The sequence below is a fragment of the Corvus hawaiiensis genome, chromosome 7, assembly GCF_020740725.1.
Source record: "Corvus hawaiiensis isolate bCorHaw1 chromosome 7, bCorHaw1.pri.cur, whole genome shotgun sequence".
Lineage (NCBI taxonomy): Eukaryota > Metazoa > Chordata > Aves > Passeriformes > Corvidae > Corvus > Corvus hawaiiensis.
Window position 1 is genome coordinate 29,571,711 of NC_063219.1, and position 18,439 is coordinate 29,590,149.

The 18,439-nt window shown below is 43.9% G+C and overlaps 1 protein-coding gene across 2 annotated transcripts in view; it reads left to right on the top strand.

Moving 5' to 3' along the window:
• Nucleotides 1-9,095, top strand: part of SLC49A4 (solute carrier family 49 member 4) — a 66,968-nt gene extending 57,873 nt beyond the window's left edge. For both annotated transcript variants that reach the window (XM_048310029.1, XM_048310030.1), the window contains exons 8-9: nucleotides 3,786-3,968; nucleotides 7,130-9,095. In XM_048310029.1, coding sequence (XP_048165986.1) covers nucleotides 3,786-3,968; nucleotides 7,130-7,245 — 299 coding nt within the window. In that variant the 3' untranslated portion in view covers nucleotides 7,246-9,095. The remainder of the gene's footprint in view (nucleotides 1-3,785; nucleotides 3,969-7,129) is intronic.
• The last annotated feature ends 9,344 nt before the right edge of the window (nucleotides 9,096-18,439 follow it).

The following is an 18,439-nucleotide window of genomic DNA, read 5'->3' on the forward strand; positions in this document are numbered from 1 at the left end:
GCCTCCTGCTGCAGCAGCTCCTGGCCAGTTCTCTGAAACAGCTGTGCTTTGGATGGGTGTTTTGCCTTTGCTGATCTTTTTGCAGGGGCCAACCTGAGAAATAGCTGCTTAATGCACAGAAACGTATTTTAAACTATTTCAGTTAATGTCATGTTTTAAGAAACCTAGCCCAGCTCCATTGTTGATGTCCATAGCTGCCACTGTCTTGGATACACAACTTTGTGCGCAACTTCATAGGCAATTAATTAATTCCTTTCCCTAAGAAAAAGTGACCTTTTTTTTATACTAGTAGCATGACACACTTCTCCAGTGTATGCCTATCCAAGTTAGTTGTTATTCTTTAGGACATAATGTTAGCTTCTTGGTGAATCATCTGGGTTTTTTTTTTTGTTTTTTTTAGTCAGTGCTTTCAGATCCTTATATTCATTTCCAATGACTGTCATTAAGATTGTCTTAATTGAAAGAACATTTGCTGTAACTTCAGCAGCTGTTCTTCTGCAGTATAAAATCATGGTAATTGTGTTTGTTCAGTGCAAGGTCTCTGTGAGGGAAAGCAAATGGTCCCTGTTAATAGGTGGTATCTGCCTGCTATCCTGTTGCCCACGGGCTGGAATATGAGATATGCTATTTAGTGTGTGAAGTAAAAAGCAAAAACCACTTTTGAACTCTGATTTTACCTCTTTCTGTGACTTATTTTTCTGAAACTGCATATCTTGTCTTTGAGTTCCTGTCTAGTTGACTGGTTGGATATGTGACTTAGCTGCCAAGCTAGTGGAATAAGCTTATTTGTATAGCACTCGGGATAACCCTGGGTGATTTACAGAGGCGTGAAATAAAAAACAGTTTTCTGTCACTACAATATGTACCATTTAAAGAAGGCTTTCAGACATGCACATCTCCTTCATTCTTCATTTTCAGAGCTTCTTTTTGTGGTTTCCCAATTAAAACCTATCATTTCCACTAGATGTTAGAACTTAAATTGGCATCTACTGGATGCTATGTTCTGTCTGTCCTTTTGCTGTGACATTTCTGCTTATTAATTCCAAAGGTGTGTGTACCTGCACCTCTACGTAGACCTTGTTTTATCAGTATTACCTGTGATCTCAGCTGAGGTGCTGTTACTGGTATTCAGCTGGCAGTTCTTGGTGTGCACACAAAAGGCAGGCAATACTTTGGGGCGATGGTAAAGCTGCTTTGCTCCTTGTGGTATGGAAATGTGAGGTGTGTGCTGGTGGGTGTGTTTGTGTGAGTGTCATGACAAGGAAATGTAAGGATGTTGTTTCTAAGGTACAGAGTTAGTGCCCTTGTTCACTTGTGGTCTGGTCATCTTAATACATTTTAGTGAGTGGTGAGCAATGATGTAATTCAACTGGCATATTTTAAACTAGCAAATCTAGCTTGAAGGCTTCTGTTTATCTCATGGAAACCTTGGCATCTACTGTAGTAGACAAAATTTGAAGTCTCGATCTTTAAATGGCTAGTAATTTTTGCCTTCATCTCATTGATTTTAAGTTTCTAGAAATTATATGTCTAGACATTGTGTCTGTTCAGAGGCATGATTTCCCTTTCCTGGCTGATGCTCTTTATGGAAGATGTTTCAGCCCTCTTGCAGAGGTGTTGCTTCTGGCACTTTGTTCGCTGCTCCACTTTCGATGGTGCTGTTGTGGCTTTCAGCAACTTCTCAACTATTTCCACTGGTTGAGTTTTTGATACAGAATTACAGCTGGCTGCCACCTTCTCTTCTTTGGGGGAGGTTCTGAAGGTGTTCTGTAGAAGTTACAAGTCTTCAACTGAGTGTAATAAGAGGCAGATGTTCATTTGTCTTAAGAGAATCTTTTGCTTCATTTATGTGTTGGTCTCTCAAGCCAGTACAAAAATTTCAAACCACTGAGTGTGTTTGGATATTCTGGCTACACCCGACAGCAGTTAGAGAGAGTTAGAGCAATATGCAGCAGTGTTTGAGGTAAATGGGAGTTCAAAGAGTGGCTCATGAAACTTTAAATACTGGTGAGGACTTGCAGCAAAACTCTATGGATCTTTTAACTGGGGAATCAGGTCTTCAGTGTTAGCTAGAGGAGCACATTAGGAAGAGCATCCTAATACTGTATGGGGATTTTTCTTTCCTCTCTGACAGCTTCTGGACACACCTTGCATCAATTTCTTTGATTTATTCTGTAGTTTATGACAGGAGAATTCAAGAGTAGGAGAAGCTACCATGGTTTTGAGGGGGTCGGGTTTGTTGGTTTGTGTGTGTGTGTGTGTGTTTGTTTTTCTTAACAGCTCAGAATATTGTGGTGTACCCAAAAAAGCGGGGGCCAGCTCTCCCTCCTTTTTCCTGTCCAGACAAGTCCTCTGTAGAGAAAGAAATATGTCTTTGTGCCTTGGAAGCAAACCACATGAAATAGAGGATGCGATAAATAGCCCTTTCTGCTTCTTAATGCCTTTATTTCTTTTCCGTGATTCTTCATATTTTAAAAAAGCTGATTTTTAGTTGTTTTTTAAGCTGGATGTTTCCTGCTTCCTAACAGTTTCTCAGTTGAAAGCTTGAGCAGTGCTTAACAGAAGATGAAGCAGAGCTGTTTCAGTTCTCCCCTTAGTAAGACAAAAGAATGTAAATTAAACTGAAATATGTACACACACACATATATATTTATATGAAAAAAAAAATCTAAGGATTTTGTACCACATAATCTTTTCACTGCAGTGAAAAGATGCTATAAATAATTTACCTGTGACTTCATAACACTTTTGTATCTGAAAATCTTTTCTTTAGGTTTTCTTATTATTTTGGTGGGAACCTCACAAATTAGTCCAGAGTTTTCTGGTTATTTCAAGCCTTCTAATAATTTCCTTCTTCTTTTTACTTGGTCAGTAACCTCGGGTTATTGAGGTTGCAAGTCAGGAAATCTTCCCTGTCCAAGACAGCACTAAGAAAAAACTTACTTAAATTTCTAAATAGGTACTAAATTTTTGTGAAGTTTTGTGGTTCGTTTTTTTTTTGTCCAGAAATAGCTATAATATGTTTATTAAATGATAATATAGGTATACTAAGCTTCTATATTAAGTACTGTGAAGTATTTGGCAGTGTTAGAAATTGTAGAACAAAATAGTTGAGGCTACTGAAGAAATGTCACATTCTTGTGTTGGTTTGTCCAAGAAAAACAATCTGTTGTGCAGCAGTGAATAATGTGCATTATCAGATCTGTCCTGTTCCTGTCAGGAGCTGGGTGCCCTTCATTTCCTTTTGAAGCCAGAAGGGATTCAACATGTTGCAGCTCAGGCTGTGCTGAATACTAATGTCTTGATAGCTGGTAGATCATTAGTATTTATTTGTAAAATGGAAGCAAAATTAGTTTTGACCTTTAGAGCTAAGTCAAAAGGTTAATCCATGTCCATTTCCAATTTGGTGCATTAATTGCTCCCTGTCCTAATTGTGTGTAGGACAATATTTTCTGTTTGTTTCAGAGGTAAATCAAACTGTAGATGATGCTTTGCATTCATAATTTTGTTGTTTGTTTTACTTACAAGTGAAGTCCAAATCACTGAATGTATCTTCATGGATTCTGTTTAAATAAATAGATAAATCAGTATTTCTGATTTTTTTTCGCAAATCAATGCATGCATTCTGCCTAAAGCTAGTGGGATGTGATGTTCTTTGTGATACACAGAGGATAAAAATAAATTTATGCATTTTTTGGTTATTCAGATATTAATATTCTTGGCAGCTCTGAATAGGGGGGAAAACACCAGCACGAAATTAATAACTGTTTTTGTTTCTGTCATAGCTACACTGTACACATCCTGCATTTTGCTGGGTATATTCCTCAACAGCAGCGTACCAATATTCTTTGAGCTCTTTGTGGAGACAGTCTACCCTGTTCCAGAAGGAATAAGTTGTGGAGTTGTCACCTTTTTGAGTAATGTGTTCATGGGAGTGCTTTTATTTTTCCTCACATTTTACCATACAGGTAAGAAATATAAGCCACTTGGAAAATTTAATTCTCCTTAAGGATGTATCTGTGTCAGTAAAAGGAAGGACTTGAACATACAATTTCTGTTAATAACCAAATGTTTGAATCCAGGCAAGGGCAGCAAGGAAGGGGAATTTTAATTGTTCTTTTCTGTATGCATGCTTATAAAAATGAAATTCCTTAGATGCAAGGTAATTCTATTTGAATTTGCTGTAGCCAGAAACACCAAGGTATGCACCGTCATCATATTTTATAAAGGCATGGGTAACGTGACCATTAATAATGTTTGTATCTCTGGGGGTTCAGAACCACAGTAAAGCTCACCCAATCTCATGCTTTGAGAACTGTAGAACTGGATTGCTCAGGAGAGGCAGAGCAGAAATGCCTCGTGTAAGGCCAGCTCCATTCAGTGGGTCAGAGGTCCCCCTGCAGGGCAGAGAAATCTCCTGACCACTGCTCAAAGACAGAGCAGGCATTCCTTTGGGTAGTCCCGTGGCCTAATCCAGCACAGCAGTATTTCGCTTCATGTTTTTGTCAATTTATTCAGACTTTCTCATCTCTCAAATATTATTTGCTTCCTCCTAACTCGTAATCATAACTTACAACTTGCTTTTTAGTAGACTGTAATAGATATTATTACTCTAAGCTGTAAAATAAGAGCCCAGCTTGTTTTCAAAGGGAAGTGGTCTTTATTAATGGTTTTCAAAGACACAGATTTTTTCTTTGTATTTTGTCATTACAGTAAACATTTGCTTCATGGTGCAATATTTGTAAAGCATTAGAAAATGTGAGCTTTTATGTATTATTACTTCTTAAGATGTGTTTTATAACTAAGAGGAGAGTGACAAATTTCATATTGAATTCAGCTAGAAATTATCAAGGTTTCAACTTGGGGCAATTTTTCAGCATGGTTTGTCTTTCTGCTAGGAAATTGCAGGCAGGATGGCAACCTTGCTCCAAATTGTGGTCTGTGAACACAAACAGAGAAAAATTATTTAATTTTTTTAATACTGATACTGAACTGTATCATTGTAAAATCTGAATGTCATCTGGGCTAGCCTTGGGTAGTGTGAGAGCTAGTCTTTATATTTTGAAGTATGCTTTTGATATTAATTGCTGTGAACTCTGTTCGCACATACTATTGTTTCTGACATCTGTACCTGAGCTGGAAAGATGACACAGAATATTCTGAGAATTTTTTCAGTGTTTGGCATTACATAATAAATGAGGATGGGGATATGGTGTCTCACTTCTGATGAAAGAATTACAATAAAGTGGACTCATTCCCCTATAAATAGGGTATTTGGGACCATTTTTTGTCTCTTGTATTTCTTTCCCTACGAGATACCAGGAAATGCAGGTTAGGATAAACTTGAAATTGGAATACCCATACACTTAAAATATTTTCCCTATTTTTTCAAAAGAAAAAAAAAATAAAGTAATTTGTGCTCTAAGACAATCCATTCTTTGATAGAAAGTCCAAGAGAGCATGTGGTCACTGGGGGGGATCAGTGCCAGGGGTGCTATTGGCTCCTCTGATTAAAAAAATCCCTTAGAAGGAAGATAATGATCTTAATCATTTGCTTTCATTTGATTCAAATACATCCTCTAATGGCATTTAAGAAGCTTACAGATAAATCAGAACTCAGTCAAATTCATCCTGTTCCCTTGGTCTTTCCTTTCAGGCCAAATAATCTTTCAGTAGTTTTCTCTCCAATTTTGCTTTTACTCCTTGTACTGATATTGCAAATGCTGTGAAGGACCCAAACCTTGGAAGCTTTCCAGTGCACTGAAGATTTTGGTTCAGCTAGCAGAGTGGGGATGTAAACCTTCTTAAAGCTCAGCCTTTCTGCTAGTGCTGTGCCTCAAAGCTGCAGTCCTTTGCCTTTTCTGCAGGGACTTGCAAGGGAAAAACAAAAGGAAACGGACCTTTGGCTTCACACGATTGATGCGTTCCCTGCATCACCAGTGCTGTCACAAATTCTGGATCAAAAAAGACATGAAGGATTCACAAGTTCAATTTTGTCGTTTAGGATATTTGAGTTAAAGTCTGTTTAATTCAATTAAGCAGGAATGTTGTAAGGAAAATAATAGCAAAGCATTTGCCTATTGACTTCTGGCATCACATAACAGTCTTCTCCAAGCCTAGAAAAATTTTACTATGGTTTTAATAACACTACTGCCTAAAAAAATCCATAAGGGTTTTTGGTGGATCAGAGAGGGTGTTATTGAAGGTTACTGGTTTTGGAGGGTTGATTTTTCAGGCTGACTGTTGTCTTTCACATTGTTTAAAATAAATCATGCTTTTTCCTTCAGCAGTATAAATTACAAATTTAAGAAAGTAGCAGTGATGAAGCCTTGATTTTCATTAACTCAGACCTTGAGGGAGAGTTTAGATTCTGTAAAGTTAAATAAATAATAATAAGAGTAATAATAATAATAATAATAATGGGAAATATTAAAAAAATAAGTAAAACATGCAATCCAGTGAAATGAATGCTTCTTTAGTAAATTGACATGTTAAAAAAAAAAAAAATTGTATTGTTTGAAGAAAACCCTGAATAAAACTGCTAATTATTAGCCAAATATCAGATGATAGGATTTCTTGAATATGGAACACAGGGTTTTAAGAGCAGTATGTTGTGTCGAACAGCTGAAAAGAGGCTTCTGAGGACCTGTTTTTGCAACGACTTATAAATTGAATTGATCGTATTATGCACAAGTTTCTTCTGAGGAATTGGTTTGCCCTCCTTATGGCCATGTAGCAGGTTTGATTAAAATCAACCCCAGCTTCTTCCTATGCTTTTAATTTTAGTTCTCAATCCATAGAAATCAAGGGACTAATGAGTAGAGTCTTTGGAAGTGGTTTATTCTCCATTAGCAATGATAGATTTTATTTTTTTTTCCCTGTTCTCTTCATTGGCAGGTTGAATAAGGAGGATTTACATTAGCTGGAGGCATTGGTTATAAATATATATAACATAAGGTGTCTGTGGAGACGGCTCACAGACCATGTTAACCATCGATCGATCAGGAGCTGTCAGGATTTTGTCAGAACACAGCAATTTCCTTCAAACCTGCCATCAGTCCGAGTTTTGGTTGCTTTAAACACAGAACATGTTTGCTAACTGAGGCTGGATCTCTGTTCTGCTTTACAGAGTTTTCCTGGTTCAACTGGTGCCTGCCAGGGTCGTGTCTGCTCAGCCTGCTCCTCATCCTGTGCTTCCGCGAGTCCTACGACAGACTCTATCTCGACGTCGTCGTCTCCGTGTGATCACGCCGGACTGGTGAGGGCTTGGAAGAGACTGGAAGTCGGCTTTGCAGTCTGCACATCTGTCTGGATTTGCACAGCTGAACAGCAGAAAAACAAAGAAATTTCAAGACTTACTCATGGCTTTATTTAGAGAGGGTGAGGGATGGGTTGTTCTTACATTTAAGACCATCTTGATTTGCCATAAATGTGGAACTGGAGTGGTGATGGTTACACCGAAATGCACAAAGAGAATCTCTCTGCTGTCCAGGTCCCTGTGCCAGGGCTGGGGCTCTCTATTGAAGAGGCTGTTGATGTAGAAGTGAGCTGTATGTTGTGTGTGTATGTGTGTGCCTGTGTGCTGACTCACAGTTATACACACCAGGGTACCAGTAATCTTTGGAGTCTTCTATCAGAATAAAAATAGGGAATAATCTTAACAAAAGGAAAAAAATAAGGAAAGAAAACAAAAATCTTTTCTTCAAAACTTCTTTAAAATCACTAGTCATTTATATATTGAATGTCCATTAAACAGTTAAGCTAAAATGATTTGGTGCTTGTACACTACACTTACATTCTGATAAAGTGAGTTCTGATATAAGACACTGGTACCAGGGTTTTTAGCCATACTAAATATCCCAAATAATCCTTGAAGTGTTATTAGAGGTGTTTGTTATCACCCTGGAGCACAAGTAAACAATATCTTTAGCTGCCACTGAATCCCCAGCTGCACTCACAGTCCTCTCTGAAATGCCACTGTGGTTCCGTATCTTCCGAATATGGAGCATCTGTGGTGTACTGGAGTGTCACTCTACGTAAATGTTTTTGTTCTAAAGGCCACCACTGTGTCACCTTTCCATCCTCCATCTCCAGTACTGCCTTTTTTACTGTTTGTGCCACTGAATACTGTGGGTGTGGATGTCTGAGTCCTGCTAGTTCTCTCCTGATACTCTAAGGTGTGTGTGGTTTTTAGGATTAGTTTATGATTGAGGGTGCCTAAACAATATTGCTTGTAACCCAAGTCTTGAGAAATCACTGTTTCCTAAAAAAACCCTTTCTAGTTGAGGAGGTGCATTGATGGCGAAATGACAATGAGTTTGACAATGAGGAGTAACTCATGAGTTCTGGCATAATATGGGAAATTAATGCCAGCTCTTTTTATTGGTACTAATCTGTGGTCCTTCTGGCCCTTACTTGAACATAAATATTAAAGACACTTTGAATAGTTTTTTAACTCAATTTTTAAACCTGCTAATAATTTCTTAATTATATTCTTAGATTTCAGTTCAGCATAATTTAAAATATTTCTGTATGTGTGTGTTCAGTGCTTTGTATTATGGGAGTGTGTTTGTGTGTGTGTGGGCGTGCATATTTATATCAATGTATACACAAATAAAACTTATATATATAAGAGATACATATATATATATATAAGTTGTGCAAGGGTATGTATTTCCCTAGGTTTACTCCAAGTGATGCTGTCTGGGAAGGTGATGTGCCCCTGTTTGTGACCAAGCCAGTCACTGCCGTGAGCGGGAACGCGTCGTGCATTGTCTGTGACAGGGATTCTTTTCTGGGGTGAATGATCTCCTGTCATGGCAGTTCTGTGGCAGGGGGTGGGTGCACGTGTTGGAGGCTGCTGTGCAGGGCTCTGCATCCCTAGAAGTTAAATCAAGCACTCTGCTCCTGTGTGGGGCTCTTCTTTTCTCCTGGGGTGACACCAACATGGTAAGCTCACTGAAATAAACCCAGAACTTCCTTTCAGACATGGATCTGTTCCTTCTGCCTGCTCTCCTTTTGCAGAGAGAATACACCTCTAAGATTTAACTCAGGAGTGTATCTGTGCAGTAAAATAAAACAAGCTGTTCCCTGCTTTTATGTTTTCAGAGGAATTGATGTACTTACTGTAGTAACTGAAAATGGATTTAGCTCATTGCCTATATCAGCTCTAAATGATCTTTTCTGTCTTGAAGCAGGCTCTTTGTGGCAGTGGAGCTAACCTCCATAGGGATAACTAAATCAGTCTAACCAGCACGTTCAGATCCACTGGCATCATCCTCTTACTTTTCAGATGAGTAGTGTTAACTGTCCAGCTTCTTTTTACTATGTTTTAGTGCCTGGAATAGTTTCAGTATCCAGTATCTGCTGCTACCTATTGTCTTCTGAAACCAAGGATCACTTGCCAAGAGTCTGATTGGAGTTGCATTGTCATGGCAGAACTGCAGGCTCGGATGGCTCTTCAGAGCTCTCTTTCTGCAATTTACTGTAGCTATATAAAGATTAAAATTGCACAGCTCAGGCACTGTCCCGAGTGACAGAGATTTCTAATCCTTTCACTTTCCTGACTATTTTAAGATGGAGAAGCATTTTACACAGTATTGAGACTATAATCTATTCTGCCTCTGTTCCAGAAGGCATCCAACAATTCAAAATATTTGTCAGTGCTTCCAGATGCAGGCTCTCCGTAGTCAGGGGAGAAGAGTGAACCTCTTGTTTTAAACCCTGTTGATTGTTTTTCTGAGTCAGTGTGAATGGCTCACTGTGACTCTGATGCTTTGGTAGCTGTTTCTCTGTGTGGTGGGTTGACCATGGGCGGACACCGCGTGCCCACCAAAGTTGCTCTGTCATTGAGCTCCTCAGCTGGGCAGGGGAGAGAAAATACAATGGAAAGCTCATGAGTTGAGATGAGAACAGGGAGAGATCACTCACCCGTTACCATCATGGGCAAAACAGACTTGACTTGGGGAAATTAATTTACTAGCAATCATATCACAGTAGGATAATGAGAAATAAAACCTAATCTTGAAAACACCTTCCACCCCATCCCTCCCTTCTTTCTGGGCTTAACTTTATTTGTGGTTTTCTCTCCCTCCTCCCTGCAGCAGCACAGGGGGATAGGGAATGGGGCTGTGGTCAGACCATCACACATAGTCTCATCCCCTGAGAAGGACTCCTCACATTCTCACCTGCTCCAGCATGGAGTCCCCCCCAGGGGAGACAGTCCTCCACGAATTTCACCAGTGTGGGTGCAGACCGTCGGGAACAATCCTGCCAGCAAACCTGCTCCAGCCTGGGCTCCTCTCTCCATGGTACCACAGGTCCTGCCAGGAGTCTGCTCCAGCAGGTTTCCCACAGGCCCACAGCCTCCTCTGGGCATCCAGCTGCACAGCGTGGGGTTCTCCACAGGCTGCAGGTGGATCTCTGCTCCCCTGGGGCTGCAGGGTCACAGCTGCCTCACCATGGTCTGCATCACAGGCTGCAGGGGAATCTCTGCTCCAGTGCCTGGAGCAGCTCCTGCCCCTCCTGCACTGACCTGGATCCCTGCGGAGCTACTTCTCTCTCCAGCTGCAGTTGCTGCTGTGCAGTAACTTCCTTTCCCTTCTTAATCTGTTGTCCCACAGGTGTTATCACCATGTCTGATGGGTGCCTTGGCCAGTGCCAGGTCCATTTGGAGCCTGGCTGGTGTTGGCTCTGTCACTCATGGGGAAGCTTCCAGCTGCTTCTCACGGAATCACCCCTGCAGCCCCCACTGCCAAAGCCTTTCTGTGCAGAGCCCATGGCCTGTGTCTGTCTGGCACTGCAGTGTGGCCTGAATTCCAGCCATCAGTGCCCCTGCACTAAAGCAGGGACGTTCTCCAGGGCTGGGCAGCCCGGCTGGGCCCTGCTGGAAACCTGCGCTGGGTTCACTCTGCAGTCAGGGCTCAACCCGACTTCCAGCAAGGCTGATGGAAGTCTGCCCAAGTGAAAGTCAAAGGATTGCTCCCAAATAACTTGAAGTTGTGCAGGACACGGCTGCATTCCACAGACACAGTGTTCAGGCTTTAGGATTTTATTAGATTAGCAAGTCTGGCTCAGGATGGAGGTGAGGTTTGTAAATGTGCTTGCTGAGATCTACGAAAAATGTTTTATCCCCATCTGTGCCCCAAAGCAGCATCCTTCTGTGGAGGAGCAGTCCATTTCCTGTCAGTAATGCAACTCTCAACCCATAGAAATATTTTTTGGATAAGCATTATCACTTGGTCCACCCTTGTTTGGATTTAGCAAGAGTCCAAGCTGCCAGGATACCTGAACTTCATTGGAAGTTTGAGTTTGAAGTGCAGGGAGAGCCCTTAGCAGTGCTGATGAAATTAGCAATAGTGCAGAATAGGCTCAAAACAGTTAATATTTTTCTTAATAATGAGAGAAAGTTCGAAGTCTCTCTAACTTGTACCAGTCACAGTGTTGGCTGCTGCATGGCCTGTGACTTGCAAGCAGAGGAAGGTGCCCTGAGAAGCCTCGGAATTTCCTTCTCTTTGTGGCCTGTAAGGTCACAGCCCTGAAGAACATCTTCCCCAGCAGTGCTGAGCCCCTTCATACACAGGTAATTGTGCTGTGGTTTGTATTGGGAATGCTGGGAAGGATGCTCCATAGTGACCGCTCTCTCCTAATGGTTCATTTTAAACATGGGCTGCTCCTCAGGTTTCTGTTTGGCTCTGTGACACCCTCAGTCCAGCTTCCAGTGCTGCTGGCTCTCCTCCTGAGCTGTGGAGCTGTGCAAGCTCCCATGCTGCTCATGGGGAGGCTCAGGATTAGAAAATGCAGGCTCCGCTTACAGCACTGGTTCCTGTCTCTGATCACTGCTGTTACCCATTAGCTTCCCCTGGAATCCTTTGCCTTCCCTTGGGGCTGCCTGCTCCCCTGAGCTGGAGGTGTGGAGAAGAGCTTCCTTGCTTCCAGAGCAATTTTACAGGGATGGGCTGGCTGGCCATGTACTTAATATACATAAGAACAGGGATTTTTTTAGAAAATCATGCCAGCTGGAAGAAAGTGCAGACCCAAAGGATTCTGCACATATTGTGAATAGATAATCTGTTACAAGCAGATTACAATTCAGGTAATTTACCTGAAACTTATGATTTTAGCTCCCACACCTAGAGAGGCTGAGCAGATAGGCACCATATGTGTCAGGTATTCAGGCTCACAACATCACAGTTATTCCCAACCATCTGACAGAGCTTAAAGGAGTGGGAGTGGGACAACTTTAATCTTGGTGTGGGTTGGAAAACCCCAGACTCTGTCCGTGTTTGTAGTGCTAACCTGGGGAGAGCAACAGGTTGGATTGAGTAAGGGGAAGCACCCAGTTCCAGGGGGCATTTCAGCGCCAAAATATTGCATTGGATTGATCAAATCCATATAAAATCTGAATTTTTGTGGTGATGGGGATGTTAATGTTGGGCTTGTTCTACAGTAAACTGAGCAGATGACTGTGTGGCCTTGCGCTGCAACACAAACAAGCTGCATTGATTGATGTGCATGCATTGGCTGTTGCAATAAAGGGAAATGTGATTTAATTGTCAGGAGTGACTGAAATATGAATGGGAATTACACAGTTTGCACAGTGGATAAAACTGCTCTGTAATGGTGTGACAGCAGGGCTCTAATTGATCATTTCTTCTGTTGGGTCACTTGCAAATTAGTAAGTATCTCTGACAAAGTCATTTTTATGTTTCATTAGTTTTGAGGAGGTTCCTTTTATACTAAGTATGCACCATCGTAATAACTTGGTGAGGTAACTGCTACACTGGTGTGGAAACCTACACCAGTACTGGGTATTGATTTGGTTTTTGATGTTGATGCTGCCATTCTCGGGCTTGTTAAAGCACCACATGACGTGGGAAGAGCAGGGATGTGGGGTGTGCAAGGAGGTCACTGTGTGTGGGTGCACGCTTGTGTGAGGGCAGATGCCAACCCTGCCAAAACACACAAGAACTTTGTCACCTTCCATGGGTCCCAGCATTCCAGCTGTGACAGGAGAAGAGGGAAATGCTGCCTTGTGGCTGCTGCCTCCTTTCCAACAGAGAGACAGCCAGGCAGCCTCCAGGCTCGCTGCTTCACGTGAGGGGTCAGAACCATCAACACAGACTCCATTCACTTCCCTGCCGCCGTTACTGCTGCAGGGTGGGTTGTGGGTGGCACAGGAACATCTGCCTTGCTTCCAGGAGTGTCACTTCAGCTGGCAGAGAATTGCCCCAGAGCAGGCACAGCCCCAGTGAAGTCAGAAGAAGATGTCAATCTGCTTACAATTTTTGCAGTTTGTGTTTCAAGACAGATGAAACTAATAAATAGAGGAAGAAGTGTAACTCTGTCCAAAGTTTTGACAAGCAAAAGCAAATATTTGCACAGATGTGCTGGCTCCTGCCAATTACTTGGGATTGCAATGTTTTTGGATCAATTCATGCCCCCCACAGCCCCAGCACTGTTCCTTCACTGCTCAGCCCCAGCAGCACTGTGGGAAGCTTCAAGCCCAGGCAGAGGGCAGGGACTGAGGCACAGAGGGAGAAGGGAAGCGCTCAGCCAGGATGCCCAGGAGGGGGGATGTTGGGCACCTGGGTTATTTGCACTGGAGGGGTGTCTACTTCAGCCCAGTTGTCTCAGAGCCTCATTTTTTCCTTCCTCAAGGATGAGTTTCTGACCTTCATTTTCTGTTTGTGACGGGATTTGTGCCGCAGGGACAGGGACACCTCCGGTGGTGGCACAAGACGAGGAGGTGCTGGTTTTCCAAGGTGCAGCAGGGAAGGCAGGTGGGACTTGCTCTCTGCAATAACAGCTTTTCCCTGCACCATCTCTCTCCCCACTGGCTTCCTCCATGTGATTTATCCATTTGTTACATCTGGACAGACTCACTGCACTCACTTTGTATTGCTACATGAAGAAAATACCACCAGCAAAACCTTTTTACTTTATGGGAAGCTTTTCCCTTCAGGCTGAGGCCACTTCTCCAACCTTAGTCCATGTGTTTATTAAAGCCACAACAACCCCAAGCCCATGTTTTCCTTCACAGAGGGGATGTGCAGGTTTGTGTGGGACAAGTCAGGGGCCGTGGGGTGCCTTGCTGTCCCCACCTGTGCCAGGGGAGGGGGATGCTCCATGTCCCTCTGCAGCAGGGACACCCTGAATGTGCAATATAAACCAGAGTTGGGTTCCCTGCCCCCTCCCTGCACACAGCTCTCCTGTGTGCCCTGACCTTTCTGCTGTCACCTGGGCTGAGCCAGCGCAGCAGAGCTGTAGGGTGTCCCCACAAGCAGCCTGCCATCAGCTCCTGCTCCCTGGGGACAATGATGCATTTTCCAGACATGTTTCTTTTCTCTGCCTGTGATACTTCCTAGATCAAAATCTCTTTTTCCTCTACCACATTTAATGTCTTCCGCTGTGCATTTTAGAAAGAAGTACTTGATAAGGTCTTAAAAAACAGCTTTTAATTATGGGACACACCTAACAGTTGGGGTTTTTTGAACTGCATGAACATATGGAGAAGGAAGAGGGTTTTACATGTTGGAGAGCATCTTTGTAAACTATCCTCGACTTGTAAGACTGTTCAGTTTTACTGGAGTTTGTATGCATTTTACTTTTGTAATTTTTTAAGTGATTTGATAGAATTTTATTTTAGGGCAAATTCTACATTTTGTATGCGATATTCTGATGTGGTGTATTTTTATTTTTGAGAAAATAATGTTGAAACCACTACATACTTGTCAATGTAACATGTCCACTGCGTAATTTCTATTTAAAACTGGATTCTGACCATGAAGTGTGTGTTATTTTACGTACTGGTTGTTGCACATTAAAGAGGTTACTCAGTTTGCTGCCATCACTGTTCATCACTTCCAAGAAAGCACAAGGGAATAGTTTATTTCTGCCATAATGCTGCCAAAACCCACTGCAGATACTGCTACGAAATGGGGGTTGTTTAGTCTAAATGAATGTCGCCTCATCCAACCTCCCAAGCCAGCCAATGGAAAGATTTCCATGGCTCTGAGTGAGGTTCTGGGGTGGGGGTCTGGCACTGCTGGTGCGCCAAGGGGTGCTGGGCTGGGGCAGAGGGTCCCCAGCAGGGAGGGGACTGAAGGAGGGGAAGGGCCTGGCAGTGGTGGCAGCATCTGCAGCCCCATCAGAGTGTCATGACTCTGATTTCACACCCTGATTCCTCCAGGCTCAGGGCTCAGGATGCTGCAGGCCAGTTGATTTTGCTGCCTCCCACCATCACTGTCTCCACTGGGGCTTTTAGAAAGGAGACCCCTCATAACAACTTTCCTTGTGTTTATCCTGCATTTAATTGAAACGGACCCAACCCAGCATCTTTTGATCCATGTTTATTTTCTAGGACCAGCTCTTCAAGAACGCCCTGACTACTTACCAGGGCAAGTTTAAAATAGCCTCACATCCTATTAGTGCTGGGAAGAAATCTGTCAACTCTCATGTCGTGGAATATGTGGGCCCCACTATTCTTAGCAACAGTCTCTTTCCAGGCTATATATGGGAGCTTAAAGCGCCTCCAAAGATACGGTTCCCAGTTGTATTTATCTTTGCAGTGTTACAGAAACCTCCATCCTTAGGGGAATACAGCTGAGGGTCTGCCTCAGAGCCCTGATGTAGTTTTGTGTGTTGGTGAAGCCCCTGTGCTCCTTCTTTCTCAGTTGTTTTCCCCAGTTTCTGTTTTATCCTTGCTGTTGTTGAAGTCTGCTGTCTCCCCAGCACTGAAATGACATTTATTCTGTCTTTCCTGAGGGAGTGCTGGGTGCTGGCATCTCCCCCTTCGACTGTGCTGCAGTTGCATATGGGGGAGCAGCTGGGCGGGGGCCAGCTGGCTGAAAGCTCTTGGTGCTGTGCCCAGATGTGCCCAGATGTGGGTGAGCTCTCACAGATACCTCATGTCTAATGGCCGTGGGACCAGCAGAGGCTGGGGAAAAGGCTGGGGCCACTTGTAAGTGCTAGGTCTGTGTGCTTTGGCATCTTTGGCCTGCAGCCCAGCACCAAGGATGCTGATGCTGGGAAACATGAGCTGCAGTCCCCAAAGGCAGATGGAGCTGCCTTTACCCTCCTGCCATGGGTAATGAGAGCTGAGCAGCTGCAGGGCTTTACCCGCTCCCAGAGCATGATCTGGGCTCCCATCAGGGACTTGGGACCCAAGGCACTCACCTTCAGCTGGCACATGCCACTGATGTTACTCTGCACCCACCACCACGTGAACAAAAATTTCCAACCACAGATTTTTTTTTTTTTTTTGCCGCAACTTGAGCTTGAGCCGACAGAGGGGAAGGTCCAGAGTGTGCACCATGCCAGGATTCCTCATGCCAGCTGCCAGGAGCAGCACGCTCTCCTTTCCCAGTGCAGGCCAGCCACCCACTGAAGTCATCCTTGGCTAAGGGCTGCAAAAAACACCTTAACTCTTCAGGAGCCTATTGAGCACGGGAGCAGGCCCCACAGCCCTGGGAGGCTTCGCAGGTCCCATGGCCACAGTGAGGTCTCTTTGGGAGCTTTCTTGCTTTGCTCCATTTCTTTGCTCGGTATCTGCAGGCAGGTCTCAGGGCTGGGGGAGCTCTGCCAGTGGCACCAGGACGGGCTGGACCCCTTCCATCCCTCTGTCTGTCCATCCATCTGCTTGGCCACAGACTGACTGCCACGGTAAGTCCCTGGCTCAGGCACTAGAAGGAGTGAGCAGGGGACACAAACCTCCCCACGGGCAGCACAGGGGGGTGGGGCTCAGGCAAGCACAGGCAGAGGAAATGTCCCAGCCAAGGAACTGCCCCCACCATACTCTGAACCTGAAACTCTGCCCAGGGCTCCCCTAAACCTGCCTTTGATTGCAGAGCCGAGGCTCAGGATTGTGGATGTAGCTTTGAGGCTGAGTTTCAGTGCTGGAAGAGCAAAGGGTGATGGTGGGCAAGGAAAAGGCAGCTCTGAAGGGCTTGCGGTGAGTGGATGAGCAGCAGAAGTGTGAACTAGATCAGCACAAGCTTGTACAGAAACGCCTTCACTGCCTCTGATGTGCAGAAAAGAACATTTTGAGAGAGATTTTCAGCGTAGGTCTGAGCCTATGGCCAAGCACTGCAGCTCATCCCACCTTGTACACTCGGTGTGCTAGAGATGATTTTATCTTAGCTGGGGTGGGCTCTGGGGCTCCGGGCTGGCATGCAGAGTGATGCTGAGAGTACAAGTTTGTACCTGTTCACTCCCAACCCTCCTTGGCTCCAGCAGCACCTGGCACAGTGGGGACTGCCAGGGACTGAGCTGCTCCCCAGAACAGGCAGCTCTGCCAGGCAGGGAGGTTCGCCTCCTCCAGTGCCACAGGAGTGATGGATCAGCAGAAGACAGCAGTAATTGCCAGGAGGCTTTCAGGCAGAAAGCAAGGCTCTCGCTCGAGGACAGGCTGATGTAAGTCAGCATGTAAATTGGGGACAACATAAAAATAATTCCAGCCGAGCTCCTAGGACAAAACCTATGAACAAAAAAATGTTGTTGCTAAGAAATGTGAAAACAGAAAACAATAATGTGGCTCCTGGCAGGGTAATAAAAGTGCATCAGTGTTGTGCCTGCTCTCTCGTACAGATCGCTTGCTCGTTACAGTAAATTAAGTACTGCCAAAATGGGTACAGTTTTCTCTGTGGCCATTGATGCTTCACATCATGGAAATACCAAATGTTTCTGATGGCTGTTCATTACCCTGCGCTTGAGAGGGGAGCAATCCTTTGCTGGCTCCATTATTTCCATGACAGCAAGGAAATGACTATGGGAGGTTTAAAATGAAGGAATACAGCAAGGTTAGATGGATTGAACCTCACCAGCCTGTTGCTGTTCAGCATGGTCGATGCTAGTCCTGAGTCTGGGAGACACCTCACTGTCTCCAGAGTGATGGAAATCCAGGACTACTTTTTGCTTCCAGATAATTGCTGGTTTACAAACTGTGAAGTTTGACCTTGAAAATCTCCAGAGATGTTATTTTGAAGGGTGACAATGTTGCAGCACAGCTGCTCAGCCAGAAGACTCTTTCCACAGCTCCCCACAGACAGGAGGAGCTTTAAGTGGTTGCTGGATTCCAGATCTGCCTCAGTTGGTGAGAGGACCCAGAGTTGCACTTTCCATATTCTGTAGTGATCCACACTGTGGAGCTGACAGATGGATGTGCCTGGTGTGCAGCACAACAAAGTTTCCTTGTCATCTCAGTAGTTCTAAAATGAAAACCAGCTGACTTTACACACCTTTGAGTTGCTGTGAGGTGTCAACATAGGGCCAGTCGGAACAAAAAAAAGGTGATAAAACTCTGGGTCACAAAATAAACTCGGCCTGTGATCACACCGGGGCAAGCAGGGAAAGGTGAGAGTCTGCCCAGCTGCCAAGAGCCAGCTTTACATTTCTGTCACAACACCAAAATCACCTTTGGTTCAGTCCTTTCCCCAGAGGA